This window comes from Loxodonta africana, chromosome 22, assembly GCF_030014295.1.
Source record: "Loxodonta africana isolate mLoxAfr1 chromosome 22, mLoxAfr1.hap2, whole genome shotgun sequence".
NCBI lineage: Eukaryota > Metazoa > Chordata > Mammalia > Proboscidea > Elephantidae > Loxodonta > Loxodonta africana.
This window is the reverse complement of record NC_087363.1, coordinates 37,999,609-38,017,168: the sequence shown is the minus strand read 5'-3', so window position 1 is coordinate 38,017,168 and position 17,560 is coordinate 37,999,609. Positions and strand designations below refer to the sequence as shown.

General features: G+C 42.0%; 1 protein-coding gene across 1 annotated transcript in view; it reads right to left on the bottom strand.

Annotated features, from left to right (window-relative positions):
- The window catches only part of C22H3orf20 (chromosome 22 C3orf20 homolog), an 86,225-nt gene extending 78,993 nt beyond the window's left edge, over positions 1-7,232 (bottom strand). The window contains exons 1-2 of the mRNA XM_003409739.3: positions 6,700-7,232; positions 5,389-5,529 (exon numbers count right to left, since the gene is read on the bottom strand). Of these exons, the coding sequence (XP_003409787.1) occupies positions 5,389-5,529; positions 6,700-7,171 (613 nt within the window). The 5' untranslated portion in view covers positions 7,172-7,232. The remainder of the gene's footprint in view (positions 1-5,388; positions 5,530-6,699) is intronic.
- Between the last annotated feature and the right edge of the window lie 10,328 nt (positions 7,233-17,560).

Here is a 17,560-nt window from a genome sequence, read left to right as displayed (position 1 = left end):
GAACTGAAACTATCCCTTGAGATCACCTTTTAGTGAAATAACAGATTGGCACTCAAAATAAAGGATATTATTCATGAATATGGGACTTCATTAGAAAGCCACCTATATGCGACCAAAAGGTCAACAATCACTGTAAAGCAAAAATGAAAAGATAAGGGGCTAGGGAAACTAGAGTACTGGAAATGAAACAACCAGAATGCAGTTAAAGAAAATGTTGACACGTTCTGAAAAGTGTAACTGTCACTGAATAATTTGTATAGAAAATTGTCAAATGGGAACCTTATTCTGCTGTGTAAACTTTCACCAAAAACTATAAAATCTTCTTTAAAAGAAGTTGCCATTGAGTCACTTCGGACTCACAGCAACCTCAAGTGTGTCAGAGGGTAACAGTGCTCCATACGGTTTTCAATCACTGATTTTTGGAAGTAGATCACCCGGCCTTTCTTCTGAGGCATCTCTGGGTGGACTGTTCCACATGTTTCTCCTGCTTTGTCTGGGACTCTCTGTTGTGTTTCCTGTCAGGGCAGTCATTGGTGGTAGCCAGGCACCGTTCAGTTCTTCTGATCTCAGGCTGATGGAGTCTCTGGTTCATTTGGTCCTTTAGTTTTTGGGCTAGTATTTTCCTTGTGCCTTTGGTTTTCCTCATTCTCCTTTGCTCTGAATGGGATGGGACTAATTGATGTATCTTAGATACGCTGGCGAGCTTTTAAGACACCAGATGCCACTCACAGAAGTGGAATGTAGAACATTCTTTTTATAAACTATGTTATGCCAATTGACCGAGATGTCCTCCGAAACTATGGTCCACAGGCCCCAGTCTCAGCTACTCTGTCCCTCAAAGTGTTTGGATGTCCAGGAAACTTCTTTGCTTTTGCTTTGGTCTAGTTGTGCTGATTTCCACTGTACTGTGTGTTGTCCTTCCCTTAACTGAAGTTGATCTTTGTCTACTATCTAGTTAATGATTTCCCCTCCCCCTCTCTCCCCACCCTTGTAACCACCAAAGAATGCTTTTTTTTTCTGTTTTTAAACCTTTTCTTAAGTTCTTATAATAGTGGACTCATACAATATTTGTTCTTTTCTGACTGACTTATTTCACTCAGCATAATGCCCTCCAGATTCATCCATGTTGTGAGATGTTTCTCGGATTCATCATTGCTTTTATTGTTCCGTAATATCCTATTGTCTGTATGTACTATAATTTGTTTATCCATTTGTCTGTTGATGGGCATTTAAGTTGTTTCCATCTTTTTGCTATTGTGAGTAGTGCTGCAGTGAACATGGGTGTGCGTATGTCTATTTGTGTGACAGCTCTTATTTTCAAAGTGGTTGTACCATTTTACATTCCCACCTACAATGCATAAGAGTTCTAATCTCTCCACAACCTCTTCAACATTTGTTAGTGTTTTTTGTATTAGCGCCAGCCTTGTTGGGGTGAGACAGTGTCTTATTGTAGTTTTGATTTGCATTTCTCTAATGGCTAATGATTGTGAGCATTTCCTCATGTGTCTGCTGGCCGCCCGAATGTCTTCTTTGGTGAAGTGCTTGTTCATATCCTTTCCCCATTTTTAAATTAGATGGCCTTTTTGTTGTTGAGGTGTTGCAATATCTTATAGGTTTTAGAGATTAGACCCTTATTAGGTATGTTGCAGCCAAAAATTCTTTCCCCGTCTGTAGGTTGCCTTTTTACTCTTTTGGTGAAGTCTTTGGATGAGCATAAGTGTTTGATTTTTAGGGGCTACCTGTTATCTAGTTTCTCTTCTGATGTTTGTGCATTGTTAGTTACGGTTTGTATAGTATTTATGCCATGTATTATGGCCCCTAGCATTGTCCCTATTTTTACTTCCAAGATCTTCAACATTTTAGATTTTACATTTAGGTCTTTGACCCATTTTGAGTTAGTTTTTTTTGTATGTTGTGAGGTATGGGTCTTGTTTCATTTTTTTTACAGATAGATATCCAGTTATGCCAGCATGAAAAGCATTTGAATAAATAACTGTACCATAAAGAGAGGATCTGCCCAGAGTAAATCCCCTTAAAGCAGAGATCTCGATTTCCTGGTAAATAGTTGGGAAAATGTTTGACTGGAATTTTATCTTAGAAAAAGAAATGAAAAATCATAAAAATAAGCTTATTTTATCTTGAATTTAAGAAAACTTGGTTTACATTGTAAGTACATGTTAATTCTCATAAGAAATAAAAAATGATTGTTGATTTTTTGAGGGGGTGTGATTTTTTTTTCCTGAATGACTGTATGATAGCACAATAAAACATAAGTTCCTTTATGTTTGTCTTTTGCAAAAATATTCAAGGGCTTTATCAATTTTTGTTTTAAGCTTTCGACACACAAAACGTTCCTCCTTCTTCACAGTCATTAACCTAGATGACTTTCCCTTCTTAAGTAGTCACCTAGTTTTGTTCTGCTACATCACTTATCAGTGGCTTCCCATGTGATTTGAGCAGCTCCCCAACATCACTTTCATTGACTTCATGAAATCCTACTTCTTTCCCAAGATGTGAAATTTTACTATGCACTTCATTTTCACTGTATCCGCATATTATTATTAGATGTTTAACCTCTAACCATCAGGGAGAGCCCAAGAAAGATATCGACTTACCTGACATGGCTAAACATGCTAAATGGTAAATGGGGACTAATTTTACGGTGAGGGTGAATGGCTATGATATACAATTTTTCTTTTTATGGTTCCCTATAAAACCTCCTAGAAACCCTGGTGGAGTAGTAGTTAAGTGCTACAGCTGCTAACCAAAAGGTTGGTGGTTCAAGTCCAGCAGGCACTCCTTGGAAACTCTATGGGGTAGTTCTACTCTGACCTATAGGGTCGCTATGAGTCAGAATTGACTCGACAGCAGTGGGTGGTTTTATAAAACCTCCCGCAGCCTTCAGTATGGATTATAATGAAAACAAAAGTCCTCACAACTGGACCAATAAGCAGCATCCTGATAAACAAAGAAAACACTGAAGTTGTCTAGGATTTCTTTTTAAGTAGATCCATAATCAATGCCCATGGAAGCAGCAACCAAGAGATCAAATGAAATATTGCACTGGTGAAATCTGCTGCAAAAGACCTCTTTAAAGTGTTAAAAAGTGAAGATGTCATTCTGAGGACTCAAGTGTGCCTGACCCAAACCATGGTATTTTCAATAGCCTTATAAGCATGTGGAAGCTGGACGAAGAATAAGGAAGACCAGAGAAGAATTGATGCTTTTGAATTATGGTGTTGGTGAAAAATATTGAATATATACCATGGACTGCTACAAGAATGAATAAATCTGTCTTGGAAGAAGTACAGCCTGAATGCTCCTTAGAAACAAGAATGGCAAGACTTCATCTTGTGTACTTTGGGCATGTTATCAGCAGGGACCAGGCCCTGGAAAGGACATCATCGTTGGTAAAGTGGTCAGTGAAAAAGAGGAAGACCCTCAATGAGATGGAATGACACAGTGGCTCCAACAATGGGCTCAAGCACAGCAATGATTGTGAGGATGGCGCAGGACCGGGCAGTGTTTCATTCTGTTGTACACAGGGTTACTATGAGTCGGAACCAACTCAAAGGCACCTAACAACAACATAAAATCTCCTAATAGTGGGTACTTTTAGGCATTCAAGATGAACATTTGTGTATGCACAAAGCATGAAATATAAAATATCACATATACAACTGAACCACTGTATACTGCTCCCAGATCCCATTCCCTTCTCTCCAGAGATCACTCCCTGAATTTGCATTTGACATTCCCCTTCATGCATTTATACTTGTATTTCCTATAATGTACCCACAAACAATATATTATTAAATATTTAAAACTTGATTTAAATGGTATCATACCAGATGTATTCTTCTACAGCTTGCTTTTTTTTTTTTTGCTTAACGCTACATTTTATTATTATTTTATTGTACTTTAGATGAAGGTTTACAGAGCAAATTAGTTTCTCATTAAACAGTTAATACACATATTGTTTCGTTACATTTGTTGCCAACCCCACAACATGTCAACAGTCTTCCCTTCTTGACCTTGGGTTCCCTGTTAACCAGCTTTTCTGTTCCCTCTTACCTTCTAGTGCTTGCCTCTGAGCTGGTGTGCCCGTTTAGTTTCATTTTGGTTTATGGGCCTCTCTAATCTTTGACTGAAGGGTGAACCTCAGGGATGACTTCAGTACTGAGTTAAAAGGATGTCCGAGGTCATACTCTTGGAGTTTCTCCAGTCTCCGTCTGACCAGTAGGTCTGATCTTTTTTTGTGAGTTTGAATTTTGTTCCATATTTTTCTCTAGCTCTGTCTGGGGCCCTCTATTGTGATCCCTGTCAGAGCAGTTGGTGGTGGTAGCCAGACACCATCTAGCTGTGCTGGACTCAGCCTGGTGGAGGCTGTGGTAGTTGTAGTCCATTAGTTCTTTGGACTAGTTTTTCCCTTGTGTCTTTGGTTTTCTTCATTCTCCCTTGCTCCAGACAGGGTGGGACCAGTTGAATGTCTTAGATGGCTGCTCACAAGCTTTTAAGACCCCAGACACTACTCACCAGAGTAGTATGTAGAACTTTTTCTTTATAAACTATGTTAGGCCAATTGAGCTAGATGTCTCCCGAGACCATGGTCCTCAGCCCTCAGCCCAGTAATTCAGTCCCTCAGGGAGTCTGGATGTGTCTATGAAACTTCTTGGTCAAGATGTGCTGATTTCCCCAGTATTGTTAACACTACGTTTTTGAGATTTATCTGTGTTGTGTGCTGTAGTGCTTCATTTATTTTCACTGCTCATGTGTTCCACTGTCTAAATAGACCATAATTTACTTATTCTCCTGTTGATGGACATTTAGGTCATTTCCAATTTTCTTGCCATCCCAAGTAATTCTGCAATAAACATTCTTATCCCACTTCTTGTACACTTGCGTGAGTTGCTCCAGGGCAGTGCCACTCTAAGTGTGGTCTGTGGATTGGTATTAGTCCACACCAGCCTATGACAACGTAAGTATAAAAATTGGAAGTAAGCATTTAGAAACTTTTGTAGCAATTTGACACCGCTGTGATATTTTTATAGTATTTTAAAAAGGATAGGTCCATGACAGATTGGAAATTTAAAAAAACGGTCCTTCACAGATAGTTTGCAAAGCACAGATCTAGGGAGTGACCTAGAAGAGAAACTGCTGGGTGGTAAAATAGAAACATCTTCCATCAAACAGATACCACCAAATTATGCTTCACAGTAACTGCACACATGTATATACTTCCCTATAGTGTTTGAGAGTCTCTACTGCTCCACATCCACCTCAACTCTTGGAAATGAAAGACTTTTAAACTGGGGGTTTTACCTTTCACTGCATTCTTGTTGGTTTTGTTTGAACTTTTTACCTAAGGGCTGACACGCAGGTACCCACCTTTCCCCAACTGTCCACCACTATAGCCACTTCTCCCGATTGTGCCGACCAAGTAGTCAAAGGCCATCTCCTTGGCATTGAGATGGAGAAGGTGGCTGGCCTCCACGAAGCGTCTTGTGATGTCCAGCGGGTTGGCACCTACTAAAGGAATCATCAAAGACAACACATTTTCCTCCCAGCAAGGGACTGGTGCTTGTAGAAAGCAACCTCCTTAAAGGGCCCAGGATGTAGAGTAGAGGGAAGATCCATTCCTAGAGTAAGCAAGTTTGAGTGGGCTCCTAATGAAAGGGTCTCAAACTCTCAAGACCTGTCAGGGCCCTTTGCTCTCAGCCCCCTTACCCTTCTCTATTACTACCCACAGGTCTGTTAGTATCTAAAATAACACAGCATGGAGAAGGCTTAGTTACTGATGCTGCTCTAGGTCCCTGCCTTGATCCTAGGATGACACCCTCACCTTCAACCCTAGTATTCATAAGGAGCCTGGCTCTGGGTCCACTGGGCTTTTGTCTTGCTACCTTCCAGTAGGCCCTCCTGATTCATACCTCCACACTGTGCCTCATGGGTGCTGTCTCTCTCCTCCTCTGAATAATTACCACCAACTCCTCCCTTCAATGCCTCTGAGCTCACGCTGTTCTTCACTACTGTTATGCATCAACTTGTGCCCCTCAAGCAGATATGTTGAATTCCTAACCCCTGTTTGGATATAGGGTCTTTCTTTGAAGATATTATCACTTAAGCTAATGAGGTCATACCAGAGTAGGTTAGGTCCTAATCGCTTCTGAGTATTGTCTTCCTTTATAAAAGGGAGACAGGGTTCACACAGGAGGAGAGGCTGTATGCAGATGCATCTACAAGCCAAGGAAAGGCAGGAAATGCCTGGGGTTACCAAAAGCTGCAAGAGACAAGGAAGGATCTTCCCCTAGAGTTGGCAGAGAGAGCAGAGCCTTGCCAAGGTCCTGAATTCCAACTTCTCTCTCCAGAACTGTGAAACAATAAATTTCTGCTGTTTGAAGTCACCCATCTTGTGGTATTTTGTTATGGCAGTCCTAGGAAACTAAGACAACTGCTAACCTTCCAATCTGGGCTCTCCAAAGTTGTGGGAATGGAAGGAAAAATGGGAGATCAGAGAGATGAGAGGATGACTCTTGGGAGTGGTAATGGGAAGGAATTAAATTCCTAAAGCAGATCCGTGCTGCCACCTATTTCCAGCTCATCCTAGTATACCTGTCTGGGGTGAATATGGTGGATACACATACACACAAAAAACACATCTGGACCAGATCCTTCCGGAATCTTGTGAGCCAGCCTTACCTGATGCAGACTCCACCATGGCCTTCATTTTCAGGGTGAGGAGTTCTGTCAGCAGGTGGATGGACTGGCGCTGAAACTTGTGCAGGGTTTCCTGGCCGGCAGTCACTGCGCGTGTCTGGGTAGGAGATGGGGTGGAGTGCTTGGTTGCACCACTGGATTTTGGCAGTAGTGATGGTGGTGGTACTGGCGGTGGTAGTTTCTTCTGGGTAGGGAGCTGCACGGGAGCCAACTCCACAAGCATAGGTGGTGGCCCCAAAGTGATCTCCAGGCCTAAGATGTCAGACGGGGTAGGCACCATGGGGTCAGCAATGAGCTCTTCCCAGGTGAAATCAAAGATGTTTCTGATGCCCTTGGGTACATGGATGCCTGAGTTCCGGCAGGTCATGAGGAGTTTGGAGATGCGGGCCAGCATCTTGGGGGCCATGGCTGAGTAGTGCTGGTACAGTTCTTGGTTACTCTTGATGTCATTCATGTTGTTAGAGAATGCATCCTGCTAGGTAACACTGTCCATCTTGGACAAGAGGGACCTTCAGCTATAAAGAGTCAGAGCACTGTGAGAGGTGAATGAGAGCAAAAGTTCCTACCTAAGGTGAAGCCCTGGAGACAGGCAAAATGGAAGTGCTGAAATGGCCCTTACAGGTCATTGAGCCTGTGGCTCTTCTCCTGGAAGAGTAAGGAAATAATTGGTCAAAAGTAGGCTAAGGCATACCTCCTCTCCCTTTTCTTCCCAGAGACACCATTAGACAGAGCAGTGACAGTGGGTGACTTTGGAAAGAGCCAGGTGATGTCTATACAGAGTATGATTCCAGAAAAGCTTCCAGTGACAGTCATACAAACTGAATACCTATGGAAGGACCCCGGTGGCCAGAAGAATGGGAGGGATGGGAAAGGGAGAGAGGTTCCACTGCACCTTTCGTAGTTAAAGATCTGAAGATGGAAGATCTGCTTGTGGTCTATCAATAAAAACCTGCAAAAACAAAAAGATGGTTCGTTGGCCCCTTCTGGTGACACTGAAGCTCCTGGCTGCAATGCAAGGGTGGGCATGGAACTATTCAACATGTACACCCAAGGGCAGACAGGAAGAACGAGGAAAGCATATCTTTCTTAATTCAGGGACTAATACAATGTACCACATGTCATCAAATCCAAGACATCATTGATTATAAGCTGCAAAATCTTACAAGAAAGGAAGAATGAACGTAAGATGCCATTGACTGTAAGACGTATCACGATTTCAGAGGTGATAAAATGTGAAAACTGCCAACTTCAAAATCAGTGAACTATAATCGATATTTTCCCAGCTTAAGTAGAACTATGTGAGGGCTCTGAGTTTTCTTCAAGGGAGGACAGATGGCGTGTTCTTTAGATGCCATGGTGTTTTCACCTTTCCATATTTTTTTAATTGTTTTTTATTCTTAACTTATACCAAAAATAGGCCACTGGTTGAAGAGAGAGTATAAAGAATAATGATCACAAAAATGACTAAAAACATCTGTGCAGGTTTTGTTACTGGATCTGAAAGCTTCATTCATTGAACCAAAATGAACCCATGTAACATTCTTCAGGAATATATCCATCTAAAATACATTCATAAAAATGTAAAAACACTTCCTGATCTGATGCTACACAAAATGGTGATTTTTTTTTTTCTTTCAATTCCTGAGGAGTGTTGTGAGAATATAAGCTTCTACAAAAAAGGCTCAGGAACCCTGGTGGCGTAGTGGTTAAGAGCTTGACTGCTAACCAAAAAGTTGGCACTTCCAATCCACCAGCTGCTTCTTGGAAGCCCTATAGTGTAGTTCTGCTCTGTTCTATAGGGTTGCTATGAGTCAGGATTGACTCAACAGCAACGGGTAAAAGAGGCTCAAGAATCTGGAACACATAAGGATTGGTCCAAGGGATGCTTATAAGAGAGGGATTCTGTGCCCTCCTCGGTTGCTCTTTGCCAGCATCTTGATGTGGTGTCAGCATGGTTCCCTGCTGTCTAACTTAAATGACCCTGCTGTGGCGACCAGCATAGCTGGTGGCCTTTTGAGCCAATGGAGGAAGACTGCTGGTCAGTGCCTTCTGACAACAACAGTCTATTACTGCAGTCTTCCAGCTCTCTCTCTTACCCTCTCTTCCTGACAATGCCCCTCCATTGAGCCCACACTCTTCTTCTCCAGCCAGATAAGCCTCTTTCATTCTCAGACCTTGACCTGTTAACAGTTCAGTCCTCTGGAGCCACTCCTAGGCTGATGTTCCAGGACAGTTTCTACTATTACCTACCTTCAGTGTTTACAAAGCATGCTCATAGGTATGGTTGTGAGTAACAGCCCTGCGATGAGAATGGCAGTGTTTTTCCTGTTCTACTGACAAGGAATCAGAGACTTAGAGGGACAAAGCTCTTTGTTAGGAACTACCTGTCCACAGACTTCCGGTGCAGAAGCCCTTCCAGGCATGATACTACTTCTTCACAGCCTTCCAGATGCCTCTGTTTATTAGCAACAAAATCTCCGAGTAACAAGAGTTGCATAGAACAAGCTCTCCTAACACCCTGCTGGCGTGCAGATAAATCGACTGCTTAAGCCTATTTGCTGACCCCCTGGCATCGCTATTCTGCAGCTTTGGAGGCTCCAAAAAATAGACCCGTTTTTGAAATGATAAGTTACAGAACAAAGAAACCATTCAGAGTCTCTGTCGGCTGGGCAACCAGCCAGAGAGATCTGACCCTGACTATGCAGGGCAGATTTTTTTTTTTTAAAGCCAAGACTCAGATGAAGAGAAGAAGACAACTAATACAATCTTTTAAATGTTAACTGGTTTTGGGAACTTCTTCCCAGCCCCCTCCACCATTTCCTTTCTTTTGAGGTTAATTTTAAAGATATGTTTTACAAACAGATAAAAGCTGATTTTTAAAACAGCTTTATTGAGATAAAGATAATCTTCACATACCACACAAGTCACTTTTTAATAGGTACAACAATGGTTTTTAGTATATTCACTGCATTATGCAACCAACACCACTATCTACTTTTAGAACATTTTCATCACCCTAAAAGGAAACCCCGTAACTGTTAGCAGTCACTCCCCATTACCCCCACCCCAGCAACCACTAATCTACTTCCTGTCTCGTATTCTGGACGTTGCATATAAATGGAATCATACAACACGTGGTCCTTTGTGTACGGCTTCTTTCACTCTGTGTTGTTTTTGAAGCTCATCCCTCTCATTGTGTATATCAGTATTGGGTTTCTTTTATTGTCAAATAATATTTCACTGTACGGATATATCACATTTTATTTATCCATCCATCAGTTTATGAACATGTGGAAATTATGAATAGTGTTGCTATTCATGTATGTTTTTATATGGACATATGCTTTCATTCTCTTAGATACTTATGTAGAGTAGAATTGCCGGGTCACGTGCTAGCTCTATGCGGAACTTCTTGAGGAACTGCCAAGCTGTTTTCCACAGTGGCTGCACTATTTTAGATTCCCACCAAGGCTCTAATTTCTCCATATCCTTATCAATATTTGTTATTATGCCTTTTTGATTCTAGCCAATCTAGTGGGTATAAAGCTGTATTTCATTGTGCTTTTGATTTGCATTTCCCTAATGACTAATAACTGTTGTTAGGTGTCATTGAGTTGTTTTTAACTCACAGTGACTCCAGTGGAGAAAGACCTGGTGACTGCTTCTGCAAAGATTACAGCCAAGAAAACTCTGGGGGGTGATTCTACTCCATCAGATGTCTCTCTGAGTCAAAATGGACTCAACAGCGCGTAAAAACAATGACAATGACATTAATGAGGTAGGGACCTGTTGCCATGGAGTCAATTCCGACTCATAGCGACCCTATAGGACAGAGTAGAACTGCCCCATAGGATTTCCAAGGAAAGGGTGGTGGATTTGAACTGCCAAACATTTGTTAGCAGCTGAAAGCATAATCACAGTGCCACCAGAGCTCCAATGAGGTCCCTACGTGGCGCAAATGGTTTGCTCTCAACTGCTAACCTAAACGTTGGCATTTTGAACCCACCCAGTGGTACTGCAGAAGAAAGGCCTGGTGATGTGCTTCTAATAAGGTTACAGCCGAGAAAACCCCATGGAGCAGTTCTACTCTGTAACACATGGGGTCGCCATGAGTCAGAACTGACTCAATGGCAACAGGTTGGTATGTTTTTGGAATGACTAATGATGTCGTGCATCTTTTCATGTGCTTATTGACCATTTGTATATTTCTTTGGACAAATGTTTATTTAGACTTAAAAGCTGTTTTTTAAACAAATATTATTTTTAATTACCTATATTTATTATGATATATCTTTTTCAAAAGAGGTAATCATGTGTCTACATCTGGCCTATGAGATGAAAGTGGAAGTTTTTGGGTAGAACTCGGAGAAATCTCTTTAAAGGAGGCTGCCTTCAAGGAAAGGACACTTTTTCTTTACCCACCACCCTTCTTCTTCATCCTGCCTGGAATGTATGAAAAGGCTGTAGCCCTAGCAGTCATCTTGACCCATGAGCTGACCTTGAGGGGACCAGCCATGTACTAAAGGAGACAAAGCAGAATGGCAGAGCCTGGGTTCCTGATGGCGTCTTTAACCACCTACCTCTAAATGTCTTTTATGTGGGGGAATAAACCCATAGCATCTTTAAGATACTTTATTCAGATCTCGCGTCTTGTAGTCAAGTGGGATTCCTGACTGACACCACCATGCTGGGACACCATCACTCCCTCTTTTCATCAATTTTTATGCTGTCATTCATTCATCTTCTCATCACTGAGACACAGATCTTGCTCTTGAGTAGATCACAGTATAAAAGGCAAAAACAGACTTACAAAATGAACTTACAGAGTATATGATAAGGGTTACACAACAGAAATAACCACAAAGCCATGGAAATCCTGCCTCCCTGTGCAAACAGGATAGGACTCCTTGGGGATCAGTTTGGGTCTGTCTGATCCCCCTCACGGTTGGTGCTGAGGACTGCTGACTGAGGCTGCTGTGTGCTAGGAAGCAGGCATCCTGAGTGGAGGCTGTATCTCAGCCAGCAGACTACAGGGCAGGCTCTGACAGCTACAAGGTAGACCACCCTAGGGGTCTGTTTGGAGTGTGACTATCCCTACCCCTACTGGTAACTGTCAGCTGCTGGACTGATATGAACTCAAACTCCTACGGAAGGTTTCTTACAGTGGAGTCAGGAGGCAGATCGCCTAAGCGGAGACTATTCCCCCAATCACCACAGGGGCACTGGGGGTTCTGAAACTAACAACACAGATCTCTCGGAGGTTCTTCTGGGTAGTGTCAGCCCTTCCTCCTCCTGAAATGGAGGAAAGTCTACCTGTGCTCCCCCTGAATGCCAGCTCAGATATAAGCAGCCCCCACACAGCAGGGAAGGAAATCTCAGGCAAAACCAACTAAAAACGTGATTGCAGAAACAGAGAAGGGAGTAATAGCCACAAAGAGGGGACTCTCCCCTCTGGTGCACAGGTTAACACATGATAGCTCACCTGAGCGGTGGTGACCCCTGTTGGACAGACTCACCACAGCATATTCTCTGGTGTGCTTGAGAGAGATTGAAAGTTGAAAAATGAGAGATGGAACTTTCCAATCTCAATTAACCCAGGGAGGGAGAAGGAGCTATCATAGCGAGGGTTAGGAAATGGTAAGCAAAGGCCAAAGGCTTTGTCCACCCTAGAGTTTCTTGCAGAAAGTAGTGTGGGCAAAAATACCAAATACTGGTGAAAACTGAGAAAGTTAACACCCTCAAAAATTTTAATGCCACAACAACAAAAATTACAAGACACTCAAAGAACAGAGAAATGATGGCCCAACCAAATTAACATGACAAAAGGAATGAAAGCACATCTAGGGATGACCAAATAATGAAGAAAAAAAAAATGGAACTCTATAATACAACAACATAATTAAAGGACTAAGGGAAAGCACAGACAAAGAGAAAAAAGGAGTAAAACAATGCAAGAACAAAATGAGGATCTAAAAAAAGAGATATTGCAACTGAAATTGATAATAATTGAAATGAGAAACACAACAGGACTTACCAACAGATTTAATCAGGCAGAAGAAAGAATCAGAGAATTAGAGGATAAGATAGTTAAAATTACAGACACTGAAGAGCAACAAGAACAGAGGCTCAAGAAGGCTGAGCACAGTTTAATGGAATTATGAGACAACAACAAGAGACCTAATATATCATGGGAATTCCAGAAAGAGATGAGAGAAAAAAAGGGACAGAAAGAATATTTGAAGAAATAATGACAGAAAATTTTCCCAATCTAACAAAGGACATGAATCTACAAATCCAAGAAGCTCAAAGAGCCCCAAGCAGGATAAACCCCAAGATATCTATACCATGACACATCATACTTAGGCCCTCAAAAATAAAAGATAAAGAGAGAATCCTGAAAGCAGGTAGAGAGAAGCAAACAGTCACATACAAAGGATCCCCAGTAAGATTAAGTGCTGAGTTTTCCTCAGAAACATTGGAAGCCAGAAGTCAATGGAATGCTATATTTAAAGTGCTGAAAGGAAGAAAAAAAAAAAAACCCCACTGTCAACCGAGAATACTATACCCAGCAAAACTATCCTTCAAGAATGGGGTGAAATTAAAACAATCCCAGACAAACAGAAGCTGAAAGAGTTCATATCCACCAGACTGACCCTACAAAAAACACTAACGGGAGTTCTGTAGATGGAAGGGGAAAAGGCACTAAAAAGTAATTTGAAGCTATACATAAAAAGAAAGATCCGTAATAAAGGGAACTGCAGGGAAAAGTATAAGGGCTAATAATAAGGCATTCATGCTTGATAATTCTAAATATTTTGTCCTTCATGTTTTTAAATAACAAATATATAAAAGGCAAGGATATAATTACGCTACAGGGCACATGAAACATAAAGACACCATTAGTGATAACAACAAAAGGGGGGAGAGGGATAGTACAGATATGAAATTTCTTGTGTATGTTGCTGAAGTTGGTACCAGCTTACCTTACAATGTTATAAACACAAGCTCTTAAAATGTAATATTCATGGTAACCACTAAAAAATATATATATATAAAAACATACACAAAAAGATAGGAGAAGGGAACCAAAAACGCTACATTAAACCGACAAAACACATAAGCAAGCAGTAGTGAAGGACAAAGACAAAGAAGGCTTAAGACACACAGCAAACAAATAACAAAATGGTAGAAGTCATTTCTTATCAGTAATTACAATGAATGTTAATGAGCTAAGTGTGCCAATCAAAATGCAGCGAGTGGTAGTATGTTTAAAAAATAAGAATACTGAATATACCACGGACTGTCAAAAAGAACGAACAAATCTATCTTGGACAAAGTGCAACTAAAATGCTCCTTAGAACCAAGGGTGGCGAGACTACGTCTCACATACTTTGGACATGTTATCAGGAGGGATCAGTCCGTGGAGAAGGACATCATGCCTGGTAAAGCAGAGGGTCAGAGAAAAAAAGGAAGACCCTCAATGAGATGGGCTGACACAGGGGCTGCAACAATGGGCTCAAGCATAACAGTGATCGTGAGGATGGCGCAGGACTGGGCAGCGTTTCATTCTGTTGTACATAGGGCCACTAAGAGTCGGAACCAACTTGATGGCACCTAACAACAACAACATTAATCAAAACAGCCTTGTACTGGTATAACAACAGACACGTATACCAATGCAACAGAATTGAGAGTCCAGAAATAAAATCACACATCTGTGATCAACTGATTTTTCACAAGAGTGCTAAGTCCATTGGATGGAGAAAGAAGAGTTTCTTCAATAGACGGTGCTGGGAAAATTGGATTTCCACAAGCAGAAAAATGAAACAGGATCTATGCCTCACACCATACACAAAAGCAAATTCAATATGGACTAAGGATCTAAATGTACAAACTAAAACCATAAAATTCTTAGAAGAACAAGCAGGGGCAATACTGTCAGGTCTAACTTTCAGCAGTAGATTATCTAACAACAAAAACACAAATAACAAAAGACAAAATAATAGGACCTCATAAAAATTAAAAACTTTTGTTTATCAAGAGACTTTATCAAAAAAGTGAAAAAAGGAGTTACAGACTGGGACAATATCTTTGGAAACTATATATCTGACAAGAATATAATAACCAGTATATACATAAAACTTCTGTTCTACGTCCTAGTTCGTTGCATAGTGCCTGGAATCTCAAAAACTTGCAAGCGGCCATTCAATTGGTCTCTATTCACCTGCAGCAACAGAGGAAGACGTAAAGTCAGGAATAGGAGGAGGATATGGAATGTGTGGCTGATTGCCTCCATGAACAACTGCCTCCTTTGCCATGAGACCAGAACTGGATGGTTCCTGGCTACTATTGCTGAACATTTTGATCAAAGATTCCATAGAAGAATCCTGATTAAAAGGGGGAAAATTCAGAACAGAATTTCAAACTCTCATGGACTCTAGACTTTCTGGAGCCATGGTGGGTAGATGAACCCCTAAAATTATTGCTGAGATAATCTTTAAACCTTAAGCCAAAAATATCCCCTGAAGTCATCTTAAAACTGAACAATAGCTTAGCTTACCCAGTAAAAAAAGTCTGCCTTGAGCATTATGCTCTTTTAAGAACTATCTATATGGGATCAAATTGACAGCAGCAACTCGAGAGATTAGATAGGAACCTTAGGGGATAGTGAGTTTATGTTAAGGAGGGAAGAACAACTCAGAAAAGGAGGGTGAGAATGGCTGTACAAGTTGAAGAATCTAATCAGTGTCACCAAATTGTACACGTAGGAACTGTTGAATTGGTGTACGTTTTGGTGTGTATATGCTCAACAACAACAAATAATTTAGGGGGAAAAAAGGTCATTATTTGAAGTGGTGAAAAAGGCTGCACAAAGGCAATTACATAAACTGGTCATGAAATAGAAGCTGATTTGTGAACAAAGAGGGAGTCCCTGGAAGTTCAAATGGTCAAACGCTTGGCTACTAACTGAAAGGTTGGTGGTTCAAACCCACCCAGAGATGCCTTGGAAGAAAGGCCTGGTGATCTACCTTTGGAAGATCACAGCCTTGAAAACCTTTGGCGCATCATTCTAATCTGACACATCTCCATGAGTCGGAATGGACTTGACGGCAACTGGTGACTGATAGTGAACCAGGAAGGAAAGCCCATGTCAGGCAATGGGAACAGCACCTGTAAAAGCTGCAGGCCTTAAACAGCCTGACAAGTTTGGAGAACTGCAAGTAACTTGAAGATGCCTTAAGATAGCATGGATGGGGGAGGGCAGAGAGTGGGAGATGAAGCTGGAGGGGTCGCAGGGCCGTATGCAAAGCACTTGTGTCATATGCTGAGCTGGGAATTTATCTTGTAGGTAATGGGAAACCACGCGAGGATTGCAAGCCCAGGAGGCATCTGAAGTTGAGACTGTCCTTCTGGTGCCGGCACTGCGGGAAGGGAAGGAGTGGTAGGGAACGTCGACTACCCTTGGGTATCTGCCAAGGTGAGCTGTCCCCATAGCTCCCTTCTTGCCTGTAGCAACAAAGGATTCCCAATCCTAGGTGCGCTAGGGAGGGCTACTGAGAAGGCACAGACGCAGCGAATTGCCGAGGGCACACAGTGCTGGCCAGGGATGAAAAGTGGGCACGTTCAGAACAGGCTTCGGGAGAACCTGGGGCACCTGCTGAGAAGGAAACTGGGATGGGGACATTCAGGTGTAGATTTCAAAGAGAGAAGGGTATGCCTACTCCTTTTACTGGCTCAGATCCAAGAACACGTGATTGGAAAGAAGTAAACAAAGCTGTATACTGAATGACAAACTTAAACCAAGCTGCTTCAGCCTATCTGATCCTGGCTTTCTTTGCTATTTTCTCTAGTTTCTGGCTCACTCTGGTTTTAATCAGAAACACTTTTGCTAAGGGCAATGAGTCCAGATTGCATGGCTGCAAACTGTGAGCAAGCACAGCTTCTGGTGGGACAGGCAGGAAAATACACCCTTGATCTGCACAGGAGAGGAATGGAGATTGGACTAAGGGAAAACTAATAGGCCCTGTTCCATTGTTCAGCATATAAAACCATGTGCTGGATAGGTGCTTGAATTCTCTTAGCAAATGAGAGAAAACGTGCAGGACTCGGCTACAGCGAGAAGTGGATCTTAGAGCAAGCACAGTTAGGCCAGTGCACATACATTAAGGCTTAACTTTACGCTATCTATCAAAAAAAAAAAACAAACCCGATGCCACAGAGTCGATTCCAGCTCATGTTGCAGAGTTGCAGAGTAGAACTGCGCTTCATAGGGTAATCAAGGCTGTGACCTTTTGGAAGCAGATTGCTGGGCCTTTCTTCTGAGGCACCTCTGGGTGGTTTTGAACCGCCAATCTTTTGGTAAGTATTCAAACACTTAACCATTTTTGCCACCCAGGGACTCCCTTATGCTACCTAAAGCTAAAAAACCAAACCTGTTGCCACGGAGTCAATTCCAACTCATAGTGACCATATAGGACAGGGTAGAACTGCCCCAATGGGGTTTCCAAGGCTGTAATCTTTACAGAAGCAGACTGCCACATCTTTCTCCACAGAGCGGCTGGTGGGTTCAAACTGCTGTCCTTTTGCTTAGCTCCTGAGCGCTTAACCACTGCACCACCATGGCTCCTTTTATGCTACCTAGATCAGAACCAGACCACTGCTGTCGAGTTGATTCCAGCTCACAGCAATCCTACAGGACACATAGAATTGCCCCATAAGGTTTCCAAGGAGCAGCTAGCTGGTGGATTTGAAATCCCAACATTTTGGTTTGCAGCCAAACTCTTTAACTGCTGAGTCACTAGGCAGCTCCTTATGTTACCTAAAAACCCACCGCTGTTGAGTT